Genomic DNA, 27,544 nt, shown 5'->3' with positions numbered 1-27,544 from the left:
GGGCTCCTGGGCCTTTCTTGGTGCCGATAAGCCCTGTGAAGTCCTGGCCCTTTGTGCCCTGCTCTGTTCTCTTCTCCTGCCCAGGCCCTGCCCCAGAGATTCGTGTCACTCGGTCCAGTGGATCCCAGACTTTGAGGTTTTTAAAAGCTTCCCAGGCGATGCTGGGGTGCCCTGGATTGAGAACCACTGCCCGGGGGCCACAGCCCCTCTCCTCTAACCTAGAAGTCCCCACCCTAGAATGGACACAAGGACAATGGACCATCAGAGACTGGGAGTGGGCAGCGTCCAGAGGCCACTGCTGGGGTGGAGAGAAGTGCTGCGGCAGAAGTCAGTGCCCAGCGCAGCAGAGCAGCACGGGCCTCATGCACAGACGTGCAGCCGGTGGCCAGGCCTTCTGTGTCCTGAGCTGAAATTCATGCGAAGGAGACTGTTCTTTCCTGTTAAGGGAACAGCTTAGCGGGGATAGAGGTACTGAAGGACCTAGGACCACACCTCGGGCTAAAGTCCTCAGAAGGTGGCAGTGAGAGACAGAGTCACCTGAGATGATCAGGACGGTGTTCCTTCTCAATGTGGCTTCACAGATGGAAATTTAAAACATTGATTGTGGAAAATAGAGAAGAGCTCAAAGGGGAAAAATGAAGCCTAGAAGCCCACTGCTGTCTAGGATCCCACATCCCCACTTTGTCACCTAATATTTTCCCTTAATTTTTAGCACCTGTGTGATGTGACAGGTCTAGTTTAACCAGTCCTCTTAGTTTTTCAATATCGCGACAACACTGGGTGCACATCCTGAGTCAGTTCTAGCAGAGAGTCACACGTGGTAGGAACCCTCTGTGGCATGTGGAGGGTGTCGGATTGGAGAGCAGCAGTGTCCTCAGGAAGCCCTTTACTCAGAAGCACCTTCACATATTCTTCCGACCCTGAGATGCGTGTCTGAAAGCGGCTTTCTAGAACACTGACAGATGACAGAGCAGGACAGACACTTGGCTCCTAGGGTGCTCTTTTCCTACCGGGGGATGGCCTGCAGGCTAGTGGGCGGAGAACAAAGGGCTCCTAATCAAGACAGGCCAGAGGACAGCAAGAAAGCACTCTAGCTGAAGATATTTACAGATGGGAGCTTGGGAAAATGGGAAAGGTGCCAAACGACAGAAGAGAAATGCCCAGGCTTCCAAAGAAAAAGGCGGACCCCAGTAATTAGAGAGAAGCCCTTGGAGCTTCTCAGCAGCCTGTTGAGCACATGGTGTTGAAGCGATGGGGAGAGAATGCAGGCTCTCTGGGGCCCCGGTGACAGATGTGGCGATCCTGCAGTTTTGCTGAGGCTGCGGGCATGCGATGCTAGGGGTTGGTCTGGAGACCTTCGGCCCGCGCCTCCCTGGTCCTGTGGGTGTAGCGCAGTCACCACGCTATGGGCAGGGAGGACAGGGAGTTGAGACAGTCTGACCTGAGTGTCTCTCTCAGGATTCCCATCCCAGCACGTCCTGGACGTTTAATTCCTTAACGAGAGGCAGGATAGCACAGGGAGGAGGGGGCCTTTGGAACCCTGTCTGGCTCCACCAGAACCGACACACACTGCGCACGCTCACCCCTTCTCTGAGCCTCAGTGCCCTCGTCTGTAAAATGGGGCTTCTGGGGCTTATGTGAGAGGCTGCATGGCTGTGGTCAGCCCAGCGCCTGGCATGTGGGAGCCCTAGACAATTATCAGCTCTGGGAATACTCTCCGGAGGCAGCACAGCTTCTGCTCCGTTAATAGGTGACCTCCAGAGACTCCGCCCCGTGTAGACTCCGCCCCGTGTAGACTCCACCCCATGTAGACTCGGGGCCACGTGCACTCACAGTGTCTTCTGATCACTCACTCGTGGCCCAAAGCCAAGTGCAGCCGCTGGACCGCAGCTCCTCCTCTCTTCCTGCTTTCTTCCTGCTCCTCCCCCTGCCTGGGGAGCACAAAAAGCTGATTGTAAGCAAATTCCTGGCCTAGCACTGGGCAGAAATGGCTGTAAGCAGCGGAGGTCTCGGCAGGGCCGTGGGCGCCTCTCTCCGCCCAGGGTGGAGACGAGCTCACTGGGAAGCGAGGGGACGCCTGAAGCCTGAGTACGACGCGGTGGTGATAGGAGCAGGTAAAGCAGGCTGAGCCAGAACTGAGGGGCGGGAGGGCAGCCCCGCTCAGAGGCCTGCAGGGCTCCTTCGAAAGCCCCTCCCTTCCTTCTACCCTGAGCACAGGCTGGCCAGGAGTGGGGGCGAGAGCAGAGGCTGTGGTGGAAAGCCCACCAGTCTGCAAGCAGGCACTGGGGTTCTGGGACTGGCTCTGCCATCGACTTGCTGTGTGGTCTGGAGCAGATTCTTGCCCTCTCTGGGCTTAGGTCTTCTCATCTAGAATGACAGGGAGGACTAGGTGAGCTCAGGGGTTTCCATGTATCTCCTGTGAAATTAGCTAGTTGCCACCATACCCTTGGAAAGCATAGGGTACATAAGGGTTGGAAAGAAAGAACCCTGGAATGACAGACCAGTGAGATCCAAACACCAAGTGCCCTGAGTTCTGGTTACCATCCCCTCATCACTAAGGTCACCCATCCCCAAAGGAAATGGGAATCACAAATCGTAAGGGGCATTTGGGAAAAAAGAGAAATAAGTCACAGAGATCCTACTGCACGTCGGCCGAGGGTGACAGCGCCTCATTGCCTTGCAATCTGGCACGTGGGGGGAATCTGCCACAGTAGTCCTGAACACGCCGCTGACCCCCGGGCTGCCGAGTCTCCATCTGCCGGGTGATTATGTGAGGCTGCGGGCCAGGACCAAGTTGCCTTCCATTCACACTCCCAGAGGGCCTGAATTTCAACTGTTGACATTGTGTCCAGCCGGTCCATTGTCAGAGAGACAGTGACGGGACTGAAAGAAGATGCTCATCATCCAGCTCAAAAGCCGCATCCCTGTTCTGGCATTTCTTCATTTTTGTGTGAACTAGGAGCAGTCATGGTTAACAGCCACCTCTCCAGGGAAAAATGTGTGCATATACATACACATACGTAAGTTTATTCTAAATACTGAAATAAAAGAAGTATAGCACACAGTTTTACAAATAAAATAACAATACTCTAAATTCCAAGTAGCCAATGGATTCTCATCGAATTTCTGTGGTTTTTGCCAAACTCAGTAGCCAAGATATGGTCGCAATTGACAGATGAGGATAGATCCAAAAGGAATGTTGTTGGATATTTTCATTTACTTTGAAGAGCAGAACAAAAGTGAAACAACGAAGATTTATGTCCAAACTTCACTCGTTCTTCAATGACGGGAATGACTGCTTGATCAGATATTTTTCCAATACTGGAAGAATATTTCCTCAACTTTTGTGCTATTCACAGTGTAACAGCAACAGACACAACACGCTGTTAGGTTTAATCCGCATTATTAGCATTTTCTCCATCACTTTCTTAAGTCGAATAGTCAACAAAGTAATAAATCAAGCTCTGATGTGTACTGTTTGCTGAATTCCATGGCTTGAATACTCCCACTGCGGCCTGTTTCAAGTTGCCAGCATGACGTTGCTGAATGTGAATTTGGGAGCGAGACGCAGCAGAGCATCCTTACATAGTATGGCTGCCATACGGATCCATGGGGGACTACAGCCACAAGAGCATAGGTAATAGTAAAATGTAGTAAAATAATCAGGCAGTGACAAGTTTTGCGTATTTATGACTTTTAGTTTTAATATTATTTATTCTAAGTTGATATCATTTCATTTTTAACAATGTCTGTGTCCGACAACCAGCTCACAAGCTTCCCAGGCTGGAGGAAGCCAGCTCCAGCCCCACTGGCTGGGCTCGGTAGATGGAAGTGCCCCAGGCCTCTGGGCCTCAGAGAAGCCGCATGCCTCTTTCTGCTCCTGGTGACAGCCCACCCTGCTGTCTCCTGGCAAGGAGGATGGACCCTGGGTCTCATCTCTGCATCCTGGGAGCCACCTTGAAGGTGACTCTGCTTTAGTCATTGGACTGAATATGCCAAAGCATGACCCAGGAGCTTATTAAAAGGCAGTTCCTGGGCCCTGTATCTGGTGATGAGGGTTCCAAGGACTGAAGATGACTCTCAGAAGTCAGCACATCTAACTGACACTTTGAGTGGATCAGACGCAGGCAGCTGCAGCCCACACGTCCCAGAACCTAAGTGCAGAGCAGCTTCTCTCAAGAGCCCCGCGTGCCTGCTGCCTAAGGATCCCCGGAGTCAGGGCCGGGGATTAGAGGAGCCTGCAGCTTATGACCCCTCCAAGGGGAAAGGGGAGGTCACCAGAAGCCACAGGAGGGCTCAAGACTGGGGATGGGGGGGATGGTGGAGGAAGGGGGGTCCTGAGCTGTTGGATCCTCAGGCTTTGTCATTTGAGTCTGTTTGTGCATTTGTGGGCTTACATGTGATGACTGAACTGGACCCAGTTGCCTGGAAGACTTTATTAGTTTTGCAAGATTTATGATCAGCACTAATTAAAAGACAAATAGCTATTTATTGCAGGTCTGCTAGGGCTCAGGTGCTTTCCATATATGTTGGTGGTTCTCCCTGCGACACTGCTAGGTCCAGCGTCCTCTCTGGTTTACACTCGAGGAAGCTTGAGGCTCAGGGCGGCTGAAATGACTCTCCAAGGGCCGCGTCCTGGTAAACAGTGGAAGCCAGGGGGAGCCCAGGACGGCCAGCCTTTCATCTGTTGTATGGATTTGAGAGCAGGGCTTTTCAAACTGCAGGCTGCAATCCATGTATGAGTCCAATCAGCATATTTTTAAACTATCTTATGAAAAATTTCAAAAATATGTAAAAATAATACGTCAACCAGCATTTTAAAAAATGAAACATAATCAAATACATCACATGCTTATCACATGTTAAGAGTTAATATTAGTTCATGAAGCTTTTGTTTCTGTGAAATACATTTATATGTGGGGTGTGGGCCAGAAAATGGTGTAAAAGGCATTTCTCCCCGTGGATCATGGTCAAAGAGGTTTGAAAAACTCCATTTTAGAGACTCCTTTAATGGAAGAGAAGTTAGCTCAGTGACCTCTAAAATTCTGGGAGTCTCTGTGTGGAGAATTTAAAATAAAGTCAGCTCAGCCATGAAGAAATCCTTCATGTGGGTCATTGCTTCCTCCTCTTTATGGATGTTTGTCAAATTAACGGTGAGCGTTTTATTTGAGTCAACACTGGGTTCAGGTCGGTACCCAGAGAATATAGTCATCTGCTGACATCTTTGGAGACTCAGAGTGACCTTCTATCACCAAGGAGAAGCATGAGCCAAGTGTTCCAGATGAGGCCTGCCCCACCTCCCCCGAAAACGACCGGGGCCTGTTCTCTGCCGAACAAAAGATTCTCCAGCAGCAGCTGCTCCTTGTCCTGAGTAAAGAAAAAGGAAGCCGGCTCAAGCCAAGGGTCTGTGAGCTCGGCTTGTGGGTCTGAGCCCTGCCTCAGAGTGACCTGGGAGCTGGTGAGAAATCCGTTCCAGGTCCCCGCCCCCAGCCTGCTGAGTAGACTCAGGAGGGGTCTGAGAATCAGCGTTTGCAGGAGTTCTCGGGTGATCCTGAAACTTCTCAAAGCTGGAGGGCCACTCACTCCCAGTGGGACATGGGATCCCAAGCCAAGTTCAGGGCTCCTAACCCTGGGACTTTTGGGAAGAACTTTATACATAAGACAGATGAATTTGCCCGGTCAGCGGGCACTCCTGAAGCACGCCTGGTTACTCCAGCTCACACGGAACCTGTATGTGTTGACTTTATTTTTGGACTGTTCCTATTTTATTTCGGGAGCACTGGGGATTAACAAAGACAAACCCATGTGAGTAAAGCCTTCTGGGGCAAAGGCTTTTGCCCATTGTGAACCACACTTGGGCAAAACAGGCCACGCCTGACAGCAACCGTCCACGTGACCAGCACTCACCTGACGGCCAATGATTTCATACTAGACAAGGACATCCAGCCTCAGTGTACCAGCCACACTTCCCTTCTCTTCTCTGCCAAGGACACTGTGACGCGCGCTCGACAGTCACCGGCTCATCCCCAGCGAGGGAAGCCCAGCGATGCAAGGCTTCGTGCGATGGCTTTCGTCTGATGACCATGGATTTCTCCCTGCCCCTCTCTCCAGCGTGGGGCCACTGGCCAAGCCAGGGTGACAGGACTGTTTTCAAGCCAGGGCAAGAACGCAGGTTTTCTGACTCCCCATAGACCAGATGTCTTATGGCATCGAGCTAGATGCTGTTCCAACAGCCAGGGACAGGTGGGAGAGTCCCCCAAGTTTCTGCTGCTCTCCAAGACCACACTCGTCAAGGAATGTGTCTGCCCACTGACCAGTGTTGGTTTCCTCCCCTCTCCCCGTCTCATTGCAGGACACAATGGGCTGGTGGCTGTGAGTACTTCCCCCTCTGCCCGCTTCACCGGCCCTGGGCGCGTGGTTCTCAGCAGGCGTGTGAGGAAGCGGGCAGGATGAGGGCCACGGGAGAGAAGGAAGGAGGCTAGTCCCTCTCCCTGGTGCCAGCCGGTGGCTGGGTTGATGGACATCTGCGGTAGTTAGGGAGGATAGCAGGGACTCCCTTTCCTCTCCTCCCCTTAACACACGTGGATTTCCCCCATGACCTTGGGAGAGTCCAGGAGCTTTAAGAAGCCAGATGACGGGAAGGTGGGAAAGCGTGTGTCTGGCATACGCTGGGAGACATGTTGGAGCCTGGGGATTAGGTAACTGGGGCGGGGGGCCCTGACTCCGGATTATGAGCAGTCCTTGTGTACAGAGCCCTGTGCTCCCCAGCTGGGTCTGGGCCCCATACCAACCTGGGCCACCCAGCAGCTACACAGTCCAAGTGTACCCTAGAGACGGTGAAGAAGGAGAGGAGGCAGGGCCCCCCCAACACAGCTGGCTTCTGTCCCAGGCTGAGCCGAGCCACGGTTACCCGAAGGCTGTGCTTCTGACACCTGAGCCTGTGTACCCCTAGGAGGCCACAGCGTGTGCTAGAGGCTGTTCAGGTCACAAGACAAACACAGAACATCTTCCTGAAGCAGTGGCAGCTCTAGAACCTCAGTATAGAGGGACTTAGCAACGTGGGGGCGCTATGAGACTTGTGTTAAATCTTCATACTTTCCCCGACATATCAGTTTTACTTGAACATTTTACAGGCGACATTATGTATCTCAACTGACCAGTAATTTAAAACCTCCATTTTATATTAATATAAACACGGGTTCACCTCCCGGCTCTTCCGCTTTCCATCTGTGAAGGTTAAGGCGCGTCGCTTAGGCTCTCTGAGCCACAGTAAATGAGAATAAAGACGCCCACCCTCACCGAGTTGCTGCGAAGGGAGTAGATGATGTGCTTCAAGGGCCTGCCACACAAAGCCTGACACAAACGGTGGCTCTTATTACTGGAGGTTTCCAGCCCAAGGGAGGATAGTGTCGGTGCCCTTCAGAGACTCAGGCCCAGCCCTGTGGTTGGTGGAGTGGGGTGGTGCCTTGCTGCAGCAGGGAGAGCACAGCGTGCGGACCGTGGGGTGTCGGTACAAGGGTGTCAGGAGGTGCCTATTCTAGGGATCGGGCTTTGGTTGGAGGATTTGGGGGAGAGTCTAGGGAAGTCTAGATTGGATGCAGTCAGGAAGCGGGACAACCCTGTGACTGGGCATCTCGATAAATCTTACCTGAAGGGAGGGGGACTGGTGTGAGGAGAGCCGTAATTGGTAAAGAAGCAGCAGTCGCTCACCTTGACCAAGAGAGAGAGGACATTTGGTATTTTGTGGGCAGGCAGAGACCTTGTTTTTGTCTGTGCTTAGACAAAACCGTGAAGTGGGCTCGCTCTGTCTCATTTTATCGTGGTCTCAGACTCCCCTTGTCCGAGGTTGTCATTCTCACAGGAGAATAACACGGCTTACCCTTGAGGGCCAGGCCATTTTCTGAATGTTGGGGGCTGCTCTTTTTCTTTTCTCATTAGGATGTGACTGGAGTATAGGTCCTGGGTCAGACCATCTGGGTTCAGTTCCCCACATCTCTACTCATCAGCTGCATGAGCATGAGACAAGCTGTTTGCCTCACTGAGCCCCAGTTTCCTCATCTGTGAAGTGGGGGGAATCATAGTGCCTCCCTCTGGCGTGGTGGGAGGATGGAATGAGATGGTCCACTGCAGTGTCTGGCACACAGCAGTTGCCAAGTGAACTTTCTAAAAAGTCTGACTTCTGAATTACACCGTCCCTATGGTCACCTTGGTGGTGCTGGTGGGACCAGCATAGACTCAGGACTGGACTAGTTCCATTCAACAAATGTTTATTGATTTCCCACTAAATGCTAGAGAAAATTTAATAAAACTCCTCCATCATTTGTTCTCCCAAATAAAGCCGTGCTGTAATCATAGCTTCATTCATTGAGCACGTCCTGTGTGCCAGGGATAGTGTAAGCCCCTTTTAGGGACCAGCTCAGTGAACCCTCACAGCACCTGTGAAGCAGGCAAAGTGGGTATTATCATCATCAGCCCCATTTTTGCACACAAGGAAACTGAGGCCAGATGGATCAGGTACTGAGGCTGCCCTACCAGGGGGAGAGGGGAGTAGACCCTGGGCGTCTGGCTCAGCACTCACAGGCAAGCTCCCTGTGCTGCTCTCGGGGCTGTGAGGGAGGTGAGGCCGCCCCCGCCTGGAGGAGATAGGCGCCCTGGGCAGGGCTGGGCAGGTGCAGTATGAGTTCACAGAGGCACCCAGGCCCTGCGGGAGGGAAGGCCGCCTTCGGCTGGGAAGTGGAGGGGCAAGAGCAATCATGTCAGATCTTAGAAGATATCTGGGAAAGTGGGAATCTACAGGGGAAGCAAGGGGATGGCATTCCCAGAGGCGGGAACAACCTGAGCCTAGGGGCCACATGCTGGCCCTGTAGTGAGGACCCTGAGATGGCAGATCAGCCCCCAGGGATACAGGGAGGGCCCTGTGTGCGCCCCCAGGCGGCGTACCTGCAGAGACTGGGGGTGAACACGGCAGTTTTCGAGAGACGCCACGTGATCGGGGGTGCAGCTGTCACCGAGGAGATCATCCCAGGTGAGCCTTGAGAGGTGGGGGGGCGAAAGGGGGTGACTGCTGGTGACCACTGGTGACTGTTGTCATCTGATTCTGTTTCAGGGTTTAAGTTCTCCCGAGCGTCCTACCTCCTCAGCCTGCTGAGGCCGCAGATTTACACCGACCTGGAGCTGAAGGTAGAGTCCCCCATGGCCCAACAGTGGGGGTGGTTTCCATCTCCCTGCCCTGGGATGAAGGCTCCTACCACGTGCCCACAGTGATTCCCTGCACCTAAGGTCTCTCTTCCACCCGAGGGTTTGTCTACCCAACACAGTCTTCTTGGTGCATTTCCCCAGATGGGCTTGTCTAACCCACCCGTGTCTTAAAATCGGGAAGTTTCACATAAAAATCGGACCTCTTTTGAAGAACGAGCCTTGTCAACATCAGGCCTGTGTTCCTATGTGCAGCTCTGGCCGGTGCCTTACATGGGACCGGGTCCCCAGCTCCACCCTGCCCCGTCACTTCCTGGCGTCTTGTCTGGCCTTCGCAGGGAACCTGCCTGAACCCTTGGGCCTCTGAGTTTGCAAAGCTGCCTTAGGACATGAGCCCTCATTAAACTTTAGATCCCGTTTCCCTTCTTGGCGGCTTGAGCAGGAAGTCGGACCCCGGGGACTTTCACTTCTTTTGGCATCTGGGCTGTTTTCAGGGGATCCTGAGAGCTCTCAGTCTGTGCTTGTTGACTTCTCTTAGTCAGCGTAACCTCGGTCCACGGGCTTGCCCAACTCTGCCCCCACCCTTCAGATTCTTTTCACCCCTCACTGACTCTTTCATAAACTCAGTCATCACGTTCCTGGAGCTCACGTAGCTTCTACCCGCTTGGTGCCTCTGTCACCCATCACTCAGAGAAAAGGGTCCTTTGTGCCGTCTGTGCAAGAAGCTGCGTGCACTTTAGCACCAACTTTGCTCTAAGTTGAAAGTTAGGAATTAATAAGACGTTCAGCCATTGTTCACAGCTCTTTGACTGCTCGAACTGGTTCATGTAGAGGAGTTCTCTGAACTAGATAACTATAGAAACCCACCAGAGAAATTATTCTTGAGCCCCTCAGAGACAGAGACACAGAGAGAGACAGAGAGAGAGACAGAGAGAAGAAAGAGCCCATCACCAGCCAGGACTGGATGAAATCTAGCCATGCCCTGGGAATGGGTCACTGCTCTTCAGTCCATACCAGACTGAGGCAGGGTCTCGCAGACTGTGCTGAAGGGACTGCATTTATCCCAAGTGCAGTGGGAAGCCAGTAGAGCTGTTTAATCAGGAAGGGGGGTGATGGGATTTATGACTTTACAAAAGGTCAGTCCATCTGCTGGATGGTGTGGATTGTGGTAGAAGCAGACATGGTCTCAGGGAGGTGGCTGCTGCCATGGTTCACAAGATAGTGGCTTGGGCTGAGGAGCAGTGGAGATGGAGAGATGTGGACAACTTCTGGAGATGAGCTGGTGAGACTTGGCAATGGATGGGATGAGAGAAAAGGGTGAGAGAAAAAGAGGAACTAAGGGTACCCCCTGGGTGATAAAGAGTTCGCTATGTCAAGAGGAACCAGGCTGGAAGTTCCTCTAGCTTGGAATCAAAGAAATTTCCATCTTCATGTTAGAAAGGGCCCTGCAAGTCTTCCAGCCCCAGCCCCTACCAATGTTTGGACTGGCCTCCACAGAATGCTCAACCTGTGATGTTCCTGCCATCTGGAATGTCTCTGGTTTGGGGAAAATTCAGCTGTAATTATTGGAAAGGTTTAAATCTTCTTTCCTAAATCTTCTACTCACAGATCTCGTTTCTGTCCTCTAGGATTGTCTGCCATGTCGCATTCATTTATTCAGTCAACAGAATACATATTGACTGCACTGTGTCTAGATGCTGGGGATACAGCACTGAGCAAGAGACAATGCCCCTGACCTCACAGAGCTTACAGTCTACCTGGGAGAGATGGGGGAAAACTATGTCATTAGCCAGGTGGCGATAAGTGCTTCAGAGAGAAATAGAACAGGGTGAGGGGCAGGGATGCTGGGGGCGGGGAGACCTTGCTGTTCCGGTGACCTGTGAACAGAGACCTCAGAGAGGTGAGGGAGCTGGCTGAGTATCTGGGAAAAGAAGTCTCTAGAGGCCAAATTCATCAAGTTACATACATTAAATACATACAGCTTTTTATATGTCAATCATACCTCAATAAAGTGGTTTAAGAAGAAAGAAGTCTCCAGCGGGAACAGTGCGTTTTATTTGTGGGGGTAGCACAGGCCCCTTCTGTTTTATCTGTCTCTCTTTTGAAGAAGTAGATGTGCTCTTGGAAAGTTCTGCATGCTAGTCAAATATTTGTAAATCAAATCATATTTTAAATGCATCAAGGGAACTTCCATTTAAAGTGACCCTGGAGTAAATGAGTCTGCAAAGTAAATAAAAATTTTTGATGTGAATAATTTATCTACCTTGTAAGTATAGATTTTCACATAACCGTTGCTTTATTGTGTCTTTCTAAATTTTAATTATTTATTTCTGAAGTGGGGGCAGTTGTAGACAAGTGCCAAGAGCCAGAGATGTGGTTTTGAAACCTGGATCCACCTCCCAAGGTGACCTTGGACAAGTTATTGCACTTCTCTGAGCCTCTGTTGTTGCAATTATATGATAAGGATGACATACTTATAGAGTTGTTGTGAGGTAACCATTGTAAACCCTGTCACAGTCCCTGGCAGAGGGTAGTGTGGTGTGGTGTTGTGTGGTGTGGTGTGGTATGGTACGGTATGGTGTGACATGGCATGGTGTGGTATGGTATGGTCTGCCATAGGGTGCCTGAGCAAGAGGATGTTTTATACACTTCTATTAAAAAAATAGGAACCAGGACCACATGCCTTGGGAACCAGCATGCAGGTGCCTAAATGGTCACAAGCACACTTGGAGACTGGTCAAGGGCAGATGCCTTCAAATGTTACCTGTGCTGTCTGTGTTCTGCAGAAACACGGGCTGAGGCTTCATCTTCGAAACCCCCACTCCTTCACCCCGATGCTGGAAGAGGGTGTAGGGAGCAAGACACCCAGGTCTCTTCTGCTGGGCACAGACATGGCAGAAAACCAGAAGCAAATCGCCCAGTTCTCACGGAAGGATGCCCAGGTAGGAAAAGTGATCGGCAACTGGTCTCCTCCTCCCTCGCCAGCCAGGGGGCAGCTCCTGAGAGGAAATGGGCCTGGTTGGAGTTGTCCTGGAGCATGTTGTCCAAGGCCACAGGGGCTTGGACAGGCCACCACACCTGCCCTAGAGGGCTCCAGTCTGTGCTAGTCTTTGATCTTGGGCGCTGGGAAGAGAAGGGAATGGAAGACAGTGATTAAGACCAGGGGACACGGGAGACCCTCAAACCTGTGAGTGTTCAGTTTGAGGCCATTGTTCAGGTGACCAATGCCTGCTGAATTTCAAAGGGGAGTCTACCGGTATGTACTTACACTGTATATACTTTCTATCTCTACTGCTTTCAGACAGAACTCTAGGTGGTTATCAGTATTAAAGCACATGAAGGCCAAAAAGAAGGATGAAGGAAGGATCAGAGATAATTAAGGATAGAATGAACTGGATCAGGAATTTAGGACAAGAGAGTTGTAATAAACATTCATTTGATTTGGCATCAATCCTCTGGCAGCCCAAGGCAGGAATGTGTCCATAATGGCATGCAGATCTGGTGAAAGGAAGTACACACATCTGATGGAGAAGGCACATTTTTTTCTTGGGATTGCATTGTAAGGAAATAGTTGGGTAGTTTCATCTAGATGGGTCATTGAATGTAGTGGGCCTGGTGTGATTGGTTTTGCAGATGTAAACAGATTCTTTGAATGGACACTTTTTGTACCAAGCCTAGATACAAGCTGAAGACATAGCATTAACTCCTGTCTTGGCGGAGACGTTTTGATAGGAAGAACCTAGGTTACTATGATCAACGTGTGTTGCTTTTGGTTGTGTTAATCTAGTGTTGGGTAAAACCAAGAGAACCACGAACACACAGCATATCCCCTCAACCAGTGGTTTCCAAACCTGGCCGATGATCAGCATCACCTGGGAGCTTTGCTTTATTTTATTTTATTTTTTTTGTGAGGAACATCAGCCCTGAGCTAACATCTATTGCCAATCCTCCACCTTTTTTTTTTTCCCCTTTTTCTCCCCAAAGCCCCAGTAGATAGTTGTATGTCATAGTTGCACATCCGTCTAGTTGCTGTATCTGGGATGCAGCCTCAGCATGGCCGGACAAGCAGTGCTTCGGTGCACGCCGAGGATCCAAACCCGGGCTGCCAGTAGTGGAACGCGCGCACTTAACGGCTAAACCGTGGGGTCAGCCCTTTGCTTTATTTTTAAAAGTGTTTCTCAAATGAGTCTTTTGTGCAGCAGGTTGGAGACCACTGCCTACACCCTCCTCTCCAAATCCTAATAGTCTCAGGTGCACTGGAGAGGATTCAGGACAAGGCCGGGTCCCTGGGCCTACAGGACAGTGGCTGTGACCTTGCATGCTAGTGGCCACAGGAGCAGGAGGCAGAGGCCACATCCCACTGTGGAAAGTAAGGAGCCCGAGTTCTGGTTTTGTCTTTGCACGTTGTCATATTAATGGCCTGCTCCAGAGAAAGCTGCTCAACTTCATTTTTATCAAGACCTCTCCAATGTACTTCAACATGGAACTTTTCTTTATGTAACTGTTATTAAAATTCCATGGCTATCTCCATGAGTCTAGATGAACCAGAAATTCAAAGCTCTGGGCTGAGATTCAAGCTAGAGCCTCCAGTGGCTCAGGCATCCATCCTGCTCCTGTCGCCCTCCAGTGAAGGGGGGGTGTCCTAACCCGGCTGTCGAAATGGATTCTGTTGTGGGAGCTTGTGGGGTGAAGGGCTGCAGGTTTCTCTGTTCCTGCTTAAGACGAGAGGATGTGGGAGATTTGCAGACCTGGGAAGAACAATCAGCGAGCTGGAATACAGGGAAAGAGATCTTACTTTTACCGTAATATATGGAAAGACAGGACAGAGGGAAGAAACTTATAGGCAATTTTTGGTTTATCCGAGAGAGCGCATCCTAAGACACTTGCCAGCTTTCTGTGGCTGACGACTTGTCTTAGCCAGCATTAACCACTTGTCCCTGCCACCGCCCGGTGGCTCTCCTACCGCCCAGGCTCTCTGACCTCCCCTCATGTTGACATCTGTACACAGACCTTGAACTGGGAGTGACTCAGCACAGCCTCACTGAGCCACGTCTGGGCAGGAGGCCTGAGGAGCCATCAAGGGTGGGCTGAGATGCAGCAGGCCACACGAGGGCGGCATGGAGGGCAGAGCACAGGGAATTCTAGGCAATGAGGCCTTGACTCGGAGCTCTGTTCCAGGCCTTTCCCAAATATGAGGCGTTCATGAATCGCTTGGCATTAGCCATTGATCCTCTGCTGGACGCAGCCCCCGTGGACATGGAGGCCCTCCTGCGGGGCTCCCTGCTACAAAGGCTCAGGTCGCTCTCCACCCTCAAACCCCTGTTGCAGGCAGGTGAGTCCAAAGTGCAGGCATCAGGGTGTGGGAGGGCCTCCACGTAGTTGAGCCCATTTCCTTGATGATCAGACATAAGCCTGAACCTCCAATTCATAGGGGCTGCCTGGAGGACTTTAGTGAGAAGATCTTAGCCTGGCGTGCCCTGAGACAAAGGCTTCTGTGCAAGCAGTTCATTGAGAAGGGTAATCCCAGAGAAAGTAGCAGCAAAACTGGAAGGAGGGCAAGTCAGTACCAGGGTGTTACTGTGCTGGCCACCACCGTGGGTGACAGGTGCTGGCTCCTGCATGGACCCTCTGAGAAGCCTTGTGAAATGCACATGAGGACCAATCCCAAGAGAAGAAAGGGGGAACATTTATCCATCGGGTTCTGTCCCCCATTGGTCAAAGGCATTAACTTCTGGGCTGTGCATCCATGGGTGCCACGTGGGTTCCTGTGAGTATCCTGTCAGGGTGCAGAGAAGCCCCAGGGAAGAAATGAAGAGGGACATCTTAAGGTCTGAGGTGAGATGCCGTCAGGTTGCACTGTGTGAAGCTGACGGAAGCCTGCCTGGGCTTGTCACCATGGCCATAGCTAGAATAAGAGGCACGGGCCAAGAGAGTCTGAAGAGATGCCCCCATACAAGAAGGATGCTAGATTTGGGCTCAACAAGAAAACATTCTGTGGTCAATTAGTGATGTCTGCCATGGGTTTTGAGAAGGGAAGTTTCACCAAGCATGCTATTATTTTCTACCACTCCTCTAGGGTATAAAGTCCAGTTTAGCTGCTATATTCTAGAAAAATACTGAATCAGTTGGCTATGGTCACAAAATTGCTGCATAATAAACAACTACAAAACTCCAGTGGTGTATAAAAATAAACATTTATTTCATCTGCATGGTTCAGCTGATCCCAGAGGGGCTCAGCTGATCTGGTCTGGTCTCACACGTGTTTGTGACTGGGGCAGATCAGCTGGGGCAGCTCTGCTCCAGGTGCCTCTCATCCTGGTCTTGGAAACAGCAGCATCTAAGCACGGCCTTCTTCATCAATGGCAGAAGCACAGAGGGCAAGCCCAGATGCGCAGGCCTTCAGGCCTCTGATTGCATCACATCTGCAGACATTCCGATGGCCGAGCAATCACGTGGATGAGTCCAGAATCAAGGAGAGGGCAGGTCAACCCACCTGGGGGGGGGGGCGGGGCACTGCAGAGTTACATGGTAAAGTGTGTGGATACAGGGAGGGGGGAAGGATCAGAGCCACTAGACTGTGTCACAAATGCCAAAAGTAGACGTTGCCTCTCAGATTACCAGTCCAAAGAGCTTCGTGCAATAAGCATGCAATAAACATTCATGTAGTGAACATTTATTGAGTAACCACTGTGTGCCAGACACTACACTAGGCACTGGGGCTACAATGGCTAGAGATCATGGTCCCTGCCCTCAAGGCCTTCCTGCCTAGTTACTCTCAGAGATAGTCTGAATCAGCATCAGAGGAATGGCTTAGCCAAGCCGGCCACGTCCCAGGGTACAGGCTTTATGGAGTTCAAAGTAAGAGAATAAGATACAAGTTAAAATTTTTCCAAAATAATGCTAACAGTTAAAATGTGTTAAGTGCCTATGGACATGCAAATGCTTTACATATCTCGTTTAATCCTCACAGTATCCCTGGAGGATATGAAATATTACTGCCATTTTACAGATAAACAGGTGCAGGGGTGTTACAGATGGGAGTTTTTCCTTCTTCCCCGTCTCAATTTATGTTGTGTGGATCTTCTCTCTTAGGCCGCATCCTGGGGGCCCAGCTGCCCCAGTGCTACCAGGTCCTCACAGCTCCAATCACCAAGGTGAGGGCCTCCCCAGCCTCCGGCCGGACCTCTCAATGAGGGGCCTCTCCTCCCGAGATTTTCTGTCCAGGTGCTGGATCAGTGGTTTGAGTCGGAGCCTCTAAAAGCCACTCTGGCAACAGATGCTGTGATTGGCGCCATGGCAAGTCCCCACACTCCGGGGAGTGGGTGAGTGTGGGAGGCGAGGTGGGGCAGCAGGAGTGGGGCGAATTCCCCGACGAGAGTCATACCAACAATTGTCATTCACTGAGCTCCCCCAGGAGCCAAACGTGAAGCCAGGAACTTCATACACGTTCATTTAACCCTCAAAGCAACATCTGAGAGCTGTGGTTCAGAGAAGGGAAGCATCTTGCCCAAAGTCACATAGCTAGTAAGTGGCAGAGCTGATTTCCAGCCCAAGATGCCTGACTCTCCCAAATCTTCCTTCTTGGTCACTACTCTCTACTCTTCAGTAAGAAAAGCCTCTCTCCCACCTCCCACTGGTACCTCAACATGAATGTCTTCTTCCCACTTTCTTTCTCCTCTTCTCTCACTTGCTCGCTTCTCTTTCTATCTCTTTCCCTCCCAGGAAGCCTCATTGCCCCTCCCCCTCCCACTAGTCTTTCCCTAGGTTCCAGGACTCGCTCACACACAGACACCTTTGTATGGGTGGGAAGCTGCCTGATCGGAGAGGGGGCAGGCAGACACAGTGGAGTCTGCAGTTGTGATATGACTTAATGAGCCCCTGTAGGAGCAGGAATGGAGGGGTGTGTGTGCATGTGTGTGTGTTGGGATAGAGGATGCTGCCAAGTGTTGGGCCATTTCCAGTGCACCAGGAGATGCACCTAGAGGCTGTCGATGTGGCTTTTCTCTCAAGGGATAAGAGCACCCCTTGAAAGTGATTTTTCAACACACATTAAGCCAGCCCCCACTTCCCCAGGGCCATGGAAAAGGGGGCTTGGCAGCAATTGCCACACCTTGGCCAAGCTCTGTGATCAACCAGCCAATTTGAATCTTCCAGCTGGGGCCTCGCATCCTTTTCCCTATGGGTCTCTGGGAGGCTTAGCTACTGCCCAGTTTGTGAAATGTGCCTTTAAGTAATTTGTTTCTTCATTAATTCTTTCAATAAGTATTGATGGAGCACCCGCCTGGGCTGGGTGCTGGGGATACAGCAGTGAACAGAGCTGAAATCCTAATGGGAGAGGCAGACACAGAGCAAGTAATGATAATGGAGCCTGGGAGTGTGATGATAGGGGAAATACAGCAGAGAAACAAGTGGGTCCAGGGTCAGAGAAGCCCTCCACAAGGAAGAGATGTTTAATCTGAGACTCTAAGGGCAGGAGAAATTAGCAAAACAAAAGATGAGGGAGGAAGGGGGTTCTAGGCTGCTGGAACAGTATGTGCAAATGCTGGGAGCTGAGAATGGACCATGTGGTCCATTCAAGGAACTGAAAGAGGGCCAGTTTGGTAGGAGTGTGGGATGCGAGGGGGATCTTGGTGAGGGATGAGGCTGATGAGCAGGCAGGAGCCCTGGAGGCCATTTTCAGAGACTGGCCATCACCCTAAGAGCAATGAGGAGCCAGTGAAGGTTTGAAAGGAGAGAAGTGACAGGAGCATAGCCCGGTTTTGAGATCGGGCTCCAGGTTCTGTGTGGAGAAAGGTCTGCAAGGAAGAAAGAGTGGGAGAAGGTAGTCCAATTAGGAGGGTGTTACTGCAGCGGTTTAAGGAAGAGAAGAGTGGCCTGGGCCAGGGGAGAGGCAGCAGGGAGCAGGGCCATTGGAAAGCTCTTTAGGAGGCAGAGTTGACAGCGCTTGATTGGATGTAGGTGGTGAGGGACTAGTAGGAGTCAAGACTGACACCCAGGGTTCTGTTGGAAACTGAAGGTGCCATCACCGGGATGGGGAAGATTGAGGAGAAACAGGTTGGCGAGTGGGGAAAACGGGATGGGTTTAAGGTGACTGCCCAAAACCCATCCAGATGGAGATGTCTGTGGGTAGTGAGACATATGGGCTGGAGCTCAGGATAGAGCTGGCTACATCGTTGGAACTAAGGTCTGCACGCAGACAACATTTGCACAGGGAGAGAATGTGGACTGGGGGCAGCAAAGGGCTCTTACGACAGCCTAGAGCTCCTTGGAAGGCTAGTGAAACAGGGCTGGATGGGGGCAGGGAGAGGCTGAAGGTACAAGACGGAAAGGAGTATTTCCGCCTGGAACTCTGGGGAGATGAAAGCCAACCTCCAGCCGCGATTCTGATGGTCTGTCCTCAGGTACGTGCTGCTACATCATGTGATGGGGGGCCTGGAGGAGATGCAGGGAGCCTGGGGCTACGTCCAGGGTGGCATGGGCGCCCTCTCTGATGCCATCGCAAGCTCAGCCACTGCGCATGGAGCAAGTATCTTCACTGAAAAGGTGAACGGCCCCTCTACCCCTTACCCTGATTATTGGCAAGGATCCCAGGATGAACAAAATCTCAGATTCGGAAGGTCCCTCGTTTTACTGATGGACAAGACGGGGCTCCAAATCAAGGGCCTTGGGTTATGCAGCCTGTTAGTGGATAAGCAGCTATCAACCAAGTTCCAGTTCTCTGCCCGCCCCCTTTGAATTCACAGCCCCTAACCCACATTTAGGCCGGGTCTTCGCATTGGAGAGGGTAGGCTAAGGCTTCACCGAGGAGCTGCAGAGCTGGGCAGGGTGGATTCGGGATGAGGAAGCTGCGAGTGCCTAGGAGCAGCACAGACACTGGAAATCCTCCGAGGTCCAGCCTGCATTTCCCTTCCTGGGGGTTTCTGGGGCTCATTCCGGTGGCTCTAGACAGTGGCCAAGGTGCAGGTGAGCAGTGGAGGGCATGTGCAAGGAGTCGTGCTACAAGATGGCTCCGAGGTGAGGAGCAGAGTGGTGCTGTCCAACGCGTCACCGCAGATCACCTTCCTGAAGCTGACGCCCCAGGTGAGGCCTTTGGGGTGAGGTGAGATGTCTGCCTAGACGGGTTGGACATGGGGGGATCGAGGGAGCCAGGACTGCGTCAGGGTGGGAGATGCAAGCACCAGGTCTCTCCACATTTGAGGAAGCCAGTTCTTCTCTCCCTTACCCAACGGGCAGGTAGCAACAGGGAAGAGGCCTCACAGGTGAGGAGAAAGGTCCAGAGAGGTGAGGAAACCTGGGCCATGAAGCTGGCAATTGGCAGAGCCGGAGTTAGAACCCAGTCTGACTTTCCACCCAGAGTTATTTCTACAACTTTCCTCCTATCCTGACTTCTCCCTTTGACCAACTCTAATTCCACTGTCTGTGTCAATGATCTGTAGCCATGTTAATGCTGCGTAACAACCAATCACACAGCCCCTGGGCATATACCAAGAAGCACACAGAGCTGGAGAATTCAGTTGATCTTGGCTGAGTTCAGCTGATCTGGGCTCACTCATGCATCTTCCATCAGCTGTGGGTCAACAGTGGGCCCTGCTGATCTTGGCTGGCCTTGCTCACACGCCCGGGGATTGCTGTCTGTGGCTAGTCCAGGACGGTTTCTGCCAGAATGACCAGGGTGACTCAGCTTTGTTCCATGTGTCTTTCGTCTTCTAGCACCATAGTCCAGGCATGTTCTCAGAGTCTGGCAGAGGGCAGAAGTGAGCAAACTCAATCATGCAAGGGCTTTTCAGGCTTCTGTTTGCATCCTATTTCCTTACATTGGCCTTGTCTTATGGTCAAGCCCAGAGTCACAGTGGGAGGGCGTTACAAGGGGGCGTGCATACAGGGAGGGATGAGGATTTGGGGCAGTTGTTGCGATTGTCCACACCTACCTTGTCCACAGAAGATATGATAATATGTTTGTGAGCATGGATCTCCCAACCACTCTTGGGATTATTCTTGGGGACAAGCACCACTTTTTCTGAGTGATTCTGCTAATAAAATTCAACAAACATCAATTCAAAAGCATCTTGTTAAGGCAATTCTGAGATCATCAAGACTTCCAAGAGCTTACAGACCAGAGAGAAACAAGGCCTGCAGCCCACTGGCCATATCTGAACAGGAGTTGATGTGGGCCATTTACAGTCAGGACAGCTGGCAGAGGACAGAAGAAGAAGTGGTTAGTGCTGAGCAGGTGGGGGTCCAGGAGGGCTTCATAGAGGAGGTGGTTTGGCTGAGCTCTGAAGGATGGAGAGGATTTCTGGTGGTAGAGGTTGAGGGACCAATCTGAGCAAAGGAAGAAGGCAGCTCCCTTGGGCCATCCCCAGGCCTTTCATGGAACCTTCTTGCAGGAGTGGCTTCCTGAGGAGTTCGTGCAAAGAATCTCCCAGCTAGACACCCAGTCCCCTGTTACCAAGATCAATGGTAAGAGACACCCAGTCCCCTGTTACCAAGATCAATGGTAAGAGACACCCAGTCCCCTGTTACCAAGATCAATGGTAAGAGACACCCAGTCCCCTGTTACCAAGATCAATGGTAAGAGACACCCAGTCCCCTGTTACCAAGATCAATGGTAAGAGACACCCAGTCCCCTGTTACCAAGATCAATGGTAAGAGACACCCAGTCCCCTGTTACCAAGATCAATGGTAAGAGACACCCAGTCCCCTGTTACCAAGATCAATGGTAAGAGACACCCAGTCCCCTGTTACCAAGATCAATGGTAAGAGACACCCAGTCCCCTGTTACCAAGATCAATGGTAAGAGACACCCCAGACTGCAGAGCTCTTTTGACATTATGCGAGTGAGAAATCTCCAAATCTGGGAAAACCTGGCCTACGTCATCATATCTACTCCCTGACCTCCAGCCTCCCCCCGACTTGAAGGTGGAACACTTTCTCATAGTTTTTCTTCCCAGTCCACCACTTGGGTGAGCAGGGCGATGGGTAGAGAAAGAGGATCCTGGGGGGCTGAGGACACAGGCCTTTGGACCCTGACCCTCCTCTTTGGTCCCTCAGTGGCTGTGGACAGGCTGCCTGACTTCCTGGCAGCCCCCAATGCTCCCAGCGGCCAGCCGCTGCCCCATCACCAGTGCTCCATCCACCTGAACTGTGAAAACACCCTCCTCCTCCATCAGGCCTTTGAAGATGCCATGGGTGGCCTGCCTTCCCGCAGGTGAGTGGACCCTGGGCTTGGTGTCCCTGGGATATTCTTACACATGGCCAGGGGGTGGGGGTGACTGTCCAGACATGGGACTGCCTCTGCCTCCTGAGGTCAAACATTCACGGTGACTTAGGATCTGCCTAAATCTGTCCCAAAGTTCTAAGGATAGAAAGTGCACCCCAGCAAGGACTCTGTGGGCCAGGGCAGGGAAGGCGTGAAGAGCAGGATACATTGGGCACATGTCACAGGTTAGCAGAAGGGGCAGAGGACCGCAGGGAGAACACGCTGGGATTTGGGAAGAACTGGAGAAAATGCTTCCTGGGAGAGAACAGGAGTTTCTCAGCTCCCATAGCCCATCAGAGGGCACACCGTCACCTCATTCCGTATTCTTATTCTTATCTCTGATAAGCTGCCTTCATGCAAAACTCCTAAAAGCATTTCCCACCTGCCACTGCAGCTGTATCTCCATCCTTCTGGGAACAGGCAGGGAGGTTACAGGAACAAGCATCTTTCCATACTGTCAGCTGTCCACCAAGACATGTTGAAAACCTATTCTGTGCCTGGCTCTGTCTTAGGTACAAGATGAGGGAATTGGGAGTCGGCAGGGCATGAAACAGACAAAAGCTTGTCACAGGACAGGCACACAAATGTTTATAGCGTGAGGTGAAGAGGCTGTGTGCCCTGAGAGAAGGGTAGAGGGTAAAGTCCGCTTATCCTTTCATAAATATTTTGGGGCCCAAGTCTGGGTCAGGCTTAGCTCAGGGACCTGGGCACAGAGCAGCAAGCAAAGTCAACACGGCCTCTACCCTCAGGTCACTGCCCTTCTATGTTGGGAGATAAGACAGTCAACAAATGTGCACTGAGGGCATGCAGAAGAATAGGTCAGGGGAAGGGAGGGTTTGCCAGTCTATAAGGAGGTCAGGAAAGGCCTCTCTGATAATGTGACGTTTGAGCAGAGACCCAAAGGAAGCAAGAATATAGGTCTTGTGGGTATCTGAGGAAGAACATCCAGACAGAGGGAAAGTCAGGTGCAAAGGCCCTGGGGTAGGAGTGTGCTGCTGTGTTGGAGGCACAGGGATGAGGCCAGAGTGACTGGAGAAAGAGAACTTGGGAGCGAAGGGTGGGAAGTGGCATCCAAGCTGCAGCTGCTACATCCTGCCGGGCCTTGTCGATGGCTCCTGGCCCTTACTCCAGGAAAGTTTGTGCAGAGCCTGACTTATATTTTAGAAGGGCCACTCTGGCCACTGTGTGGAGAAAAAGGGCACCTGTGGTAATTGGTTACTCTTGCAGAGTCCAAGGGAGGGAGGACAGTGGCTTGGACCCGGGTGGGGCAGCAGAAGCGAGGAGAAGTGGCGGGATACTTGGATGGGAAGTGGGGTGTGAGCAAAAAGGAGGAGCCGCTGGAAGATGGTGCTTCCCTTTATTGAACAGGGAAGATGGTGTGTAGGAGGAACAGGGTTTAGGGGACACCTGGCATTCGGGTTGGTCAAGTGACGTTTGAAATGCTTAGTGGATGTCCAAGTTCAGGGGAAACTGCAAGTGGGGGATGCAGGGAGAAGGGGCATTCCACTTGGCCTCGAAGGATGGGCGTATTTGGAGATAGGAGGAAAAATGTGCTCCAAGTAGAACAGGTGTTGCAGGCAAGGGTGGGGGGAGGGGCAGGAAACAGTTTGCAGTTCTGTTGGGTGTCAGGCAGCCCCAGCAGCTCTGTTGTGCTCGGCCTGCCCAGGAAAAGGGAATCAGGCCGGGTGAGCGGGGTTGAAATCTGGCCGCCTGAGCTCCTGCTCTCAGGCCTGGCCCCTTCGCTCATTCGTGTTGTCTGGACCCTGGAGACATTTGAGCCCCTGGTTAGAGGGCAGCCTGTGTGGTGGGGGAAGGCAGGGACAGGCCACGCATTCAGAGGGGCTGGGGGAGCTCCCCAGGGGTGGCCTGGACCGTCCTAGTGATCACTGAGCCCATGCAGGCAAACAGCCACCGTGGCCTTGCAGAGATAATCTGCCCGGCCTTGGCGTCCTCTCATCCCAGGCCTTCCTTTTGAGATGTCAGCATCTCGGAGCGGCTCCCAGGCCCTTCCCTCGGGCAGCTGCTGCTCTTCAGACCTGACCCTCTCTCCTCCCTGTGTGGCAGGCCTGTGATTGAGCTCTGCATCCCTTCCTCGCTGGACCCCACCCTGGCTCCCCCCGGCTGCCATGTCATCTCCCTCTTCACTCAGTACACTCCCTACACCCTGGCTGGAGGCAAGGTCTGGGACCAGCAGGAGCGGAACGCCTATGCAGACAGAGGTAAAGAGGGCCAGACCCTCCTGTCTCCAGAGTGGCCGTGCAGCCTGAATGGACCCCTCCCTTCCCGACTGCCTCGTTCAGAATTAACACCTGCAAGTTCTGTCCCAAAGGGAGAGAAGTCAACACAAGGGAACCCAAGTCAACACCGTGAATCCTGTGTTGGGCTCAGGCACTGGGCTAAGAAAGACAAAAAGACACAGTTCCTGCCCTCAAGGTGCTCGCAGTCCAGTGGGGGAGACTAATAAAGAAGGCAATCTCACAGTACAACATACCGTGTGAGCCAAAGGAGAAAGCAGTGAGCCAGAGACAGGGAGAGCTTTCCAAAGGAAGGGATATTTGAACTGGGTTTTAAAGGAATGAATAGGAGTTGGCCAGGAATAAAGGGCATTCCATCAAAAGAAACAACTTGAGCAAAGCAACAAGGTGAAGAAAGCTTTACATATTCAAGGGGAGAGAAGCAACTTGGTGTTTAGGGTTGGGGTAAGGAGATGGGAAAGAGTTGGGGGTTGGACTAGCCTGAGGCCCATAGGCCTTTGTACTGAATTATTTATTTGCCTGTGGACTGTTTTTGTTTTTTGCTTGAGATATAATTTGCATATGATAAAATAAATCCATTTTAAGTGTACATTTAATGAATTTTAGTAAATTTGCCAAGTTGCACCATCATAACGCCTCTTCTCCTTCCTCCCAACACCGTCTCCTTTCCTGCTGTTCGGCACCCAGTGTTCGATTGCCTCGAGGCCTACGCCCCCAGCTTCAAGAGCTCCGTGGTGGGCAGAGACATCCTCACTCCGCCTGACCTGGAGAGAATCTTTGGGCTTCCTGGCGGGGTGAGTACACGCCTGGGGGTCCCTCTTCCCATTCTTCTGCCTGCACCCCCACTCCCTGGCCTGTGCCCTCCACACCCAGCCTTCATCGGGGAGGGAGGACAGTGGCCGAGACCACGGCGGAGAGGGGACAGAAAATGGTCAGCTCTAGGGAGTGGGGGAGGAGTGAGGAGACACACACGGGCTGCTGAGAAGGTCACCAGGACTGTGGCCCTTCTACCTGGACGTCCGGGTCAGCCTCTCCCATCTGGCTTCCTTCAGAGGGTGCTCCCCTCCTTATGGCAGCACGTCCCCGGACTTCCCTTCAATATCACACACTCACTGAGCCTGGGGGCAGGGGGACTGGTTAGGAGGCCAGGCCCAACATGGCAGCCACTAGCCTCATGTGGCTATTGATCACTTGCCTGTGGCTAGGCCGACATGTGATGTGCTGCAGATGTGAAACGCACACCAGACTGCAAAGGCTTCGTACGAAAAAAAAGTAAAATGTCTCCTTAATTTTATATTGATCACATGTTGAAATGATCACATTTTGGATCTCTTGGGTTAAATAAAATATATCATGGACAATAATTTCACCAGTTCCTTTTGAATTTTTAATGTGGTGACTGGAAAATCTAAAATTACACGTGTGGCTCCCGTTACATTTTATTGGACAGCGCTGGTCCAGATGTAGAGTGAAGGAGGCCAGGCAGCACGCAGGGAAAGGGGTGGAGGGATGCAGAAGGCGTGGGGCGGGCAGAATTGAGAAGTCTTGGAAGCAGTGTGCGTGCAGAGGTCAGGGTGGAGGTGATGTGAAGGATCCCGCCTGGAGGCGGAGGAGAGGGAGGTGGTGTCATCCACTGAGGCAGGGAAGACGGGAGAGGAGCAGACTTGAAGGAGGAGGATGAGCTCAGTTTGGGACATGTTGAAGGGGCAGCAGGAAGGACATCCCTGTGGTCACTGCCAGCAGATGCTGGTCTTCTTGTCACTCTGACCTCCCCCCATCCCACACGCCTCCCTCCTCGGCTGGTCTGACCCAGGCCAGTGGAGCAGAACCGAGCTCGGGTCCCAGTGCCCCTTGTCTGCCGTTTACTAGGATTCTGCTGGAGCTTGGACTCCTAGGGCCCAGGCTCAGATGGGTGTCTTGGCCAAATAAACATGTGCCAGCAGGCAAAATAAGTCACATTCCTCAATTTTTCAAACAGAGTGAAGGAGATTCATAGTCCACAGCAAAACCTTTCAAATCTCCCTTTGCTTTCCATTCCATTTCCTCACACTCTGAAGATGCTCCCTACCCTTCTTTCTGCCTGAAAAAATGCCTCTAGAAAACTTCACCCCCAGCCCCAGCACATGCACCTACTCTCTCTTCCCCTCCCCTTTCTGCACCATAAGAACCCAAGAAAACATCCTGGAAGGAGAAGAACCTTCCTCAGAGAACAGGGGATGGGGAGAAACCCGCAAAAGCAGTCAAGACCCGAGCGCTCCTACATTAACGACTGTGGCCCTGCCTCCCGCAGAACATCTTCCACTGCGCCATGGTCCTGGACCAGCTCTACTTCGCCCGCCCCGTGCCCCTGCACTCCAGCTACCGCTGCCCTCTCCGGGGCCTGTATCTCTGCGGAAGTGGGGCCCATCCTGGTGAGTGACCTTCGGTCCCAGTACACGGTGTGGGCTGTGAGAGCTGGCTGGACATCAGAGGCTGGCAGACAGGGGAAGAGGATAAACGATGGGGGAGGCAGGGAGAGAGGGAGAGGAGCGTGGAGATCCCACGAGAACAGGCCACCCATGTGCACGGGTAAACAAACAGTGGCGGCCTCTGCCAGGCCGGCCACAGCCCTCGGGGCCGCTCACACCTCCCCGCTGAGGTTTGAGGATACGTCCCAGAGGCATCTCTCCAAATTCCAGTTTTGTGTTGTGAGAGACCCCTGTCCCTAAATTCCCCCTCTGTATTTTAGACCACTGAGGATCTATCAAGTTGAGTTTCTCAATATTAAAATGCTTCCCTGTGCCTATTCCAGGCCTCGCTGACCTCGCCCAGGCTGCCATGTCGTATTGACACTTTCTCTGAGCTCTGTGGGCCCCAGCCTCCCAGAAAGGGTCTGGACTTCCACATCTTGCCCCTCTCCCTTAGTCTCGTGTTTTAGCTTCACGTGCTGAGTCTCGCCAGCCAGCACCCTGGCTCTCAGACTGAGGGGGGGGCACCTGCTCAGACCATGCGCCCGGCCCTCTCCCTGGCGCTCTGATGCAGGAGGCCTGGAGGGGAGCCCAGCATCTGTCTTCATAGTTGTCCCAGGTGGTTCCGACGCCCAGGGCCCTAGCACCACCCTTCAAGAATCCCTGCTCTGCTTTGTCGCTGGCTCCTCTGTGGGCCCTGGCCCTGCCCACTCCCGGGGCGGGGGGTTTGAGTACAGCTTTGGTTCACGGGAGATTCCCTTCCAGGAGGAGGTGTCATGGGAGCCGCTGGACGCAATGCAGCCCACATGGTCTTCAGGGACCTCAAGAGCATGTGACCCTGAACCACCTCTGACCCAGGAAGAAGAATTCACCTTTGCAATTTTAAGTCCCCATTGGGTCAACTTCCCAGGCTGTGGCTGGAGGCAGATGTCCTCAAGCTCCAGCCGCTATTTTAGAAGAAACGTACATGATGCATGCGGTAATAGTTAACCTTGTGCCCATGACTTCAGGAATGAACTGATTTTGTTTTATTCAAAACAATATTTTATATAGTTTGCATTTTTTCCATATATTAGTAGCACAGGTAATATGTCATAATTATGTAATCATGTATGACTGTGTAATAATACATGGGATAAACTTGTCCAGGATTCTCAGTGTCCTCACAACACCACTTCCAAAGAGTCCATTCGACCAACAAGCATCCCCCCTTCTCCCTGCTGGGCCCCCCACCCACTGATGGGGACGCTGCCCTGGTGAGGCCCAGGCTACTGCTGTCACAGTCCTGGCCAACTGTAAGAAAGGACCCAATTCCCCATGACCCATAAAGTCATCCACCGGCCCCACGGGTCTGAACAATGCTTGGCATCTCAAGCCATCAAAACCAC

At 52.1% G+C, this 27,544-nt stretch overlaps 1 protein-coding gene across 5 annotated transcripts; it reads left to right on the top strand.

Moving 5' to 3' along the window:
* Positions 1-67: 67 nt before the first annotated feature.
* Positions 68-27,088, top strand: PYROXD2 (pyridine nucleotide-disulphide oxidoreductase domain 2). Of its 5 annotated transcripts, none has more exons than XM_004427931.3 (16): positions 68-2,114; positions 6,353-6,372; positions 8,932-9,025; positions 9,107-9,180; positions 11,982-12,137; positions 14,374-14,527; positions 16,288-16,349; positions 16,420-16,517; positions 18,597-18,738; positions 19,141-19,275; positions 20,583-20,655; positions 21,247-21,403; positions 23,519-23,673; positions 24,397-24,503; positions 26,000-26,120; positions 26,922-27,088. In XM_004427931.3, the coding sequence occupies exons 1-16, from the start codon at positions 1,988-1,990 to the stop codon at positions 26,990-26,992; spliced, it is 1,746 nt and encodes a 581-aa protein (XP_004427988.1). In that variant the 5' UTR covers positions 68-1,987; the 3' UTR covers positions 26,993-27,088. The 5 variants fall into 5 exon arrangements, with proteins under 5 accessions (XP_004427988.1, XP_087288544.1, XP_087288542.1 ...); XM_087432418.1 differs by having other exon boundaries at positions 21,211-21,403; XM_087432416.1 differs by having other exon boundaries at positions 2,036-2,114; positions 6,353-9,025.
* Positions 27,089-27,544: the final 456 nt, after the last annotated feature.

The sequence above is a fragment of the Ceratotherium simum genome, chromosome 6 (assembly GCF_057802395.1).
Source record: "Ceratotherium simum simum isolate JZ-2026a chromosome 6, ASM5780239v1, whole genome shotgun sequence".
Taxonomy (NCBI): Eukaryota; Metazoa; Chordata; class Mammalia; order Perissodactyla; family Rhinocerotidae; genus Ceratotherium; species Ceratotherium simum.
Note: the sequence above shows the minus strand (reverse complement) of the source record. Positions and strands in the feature narration are given on the sequence as shown.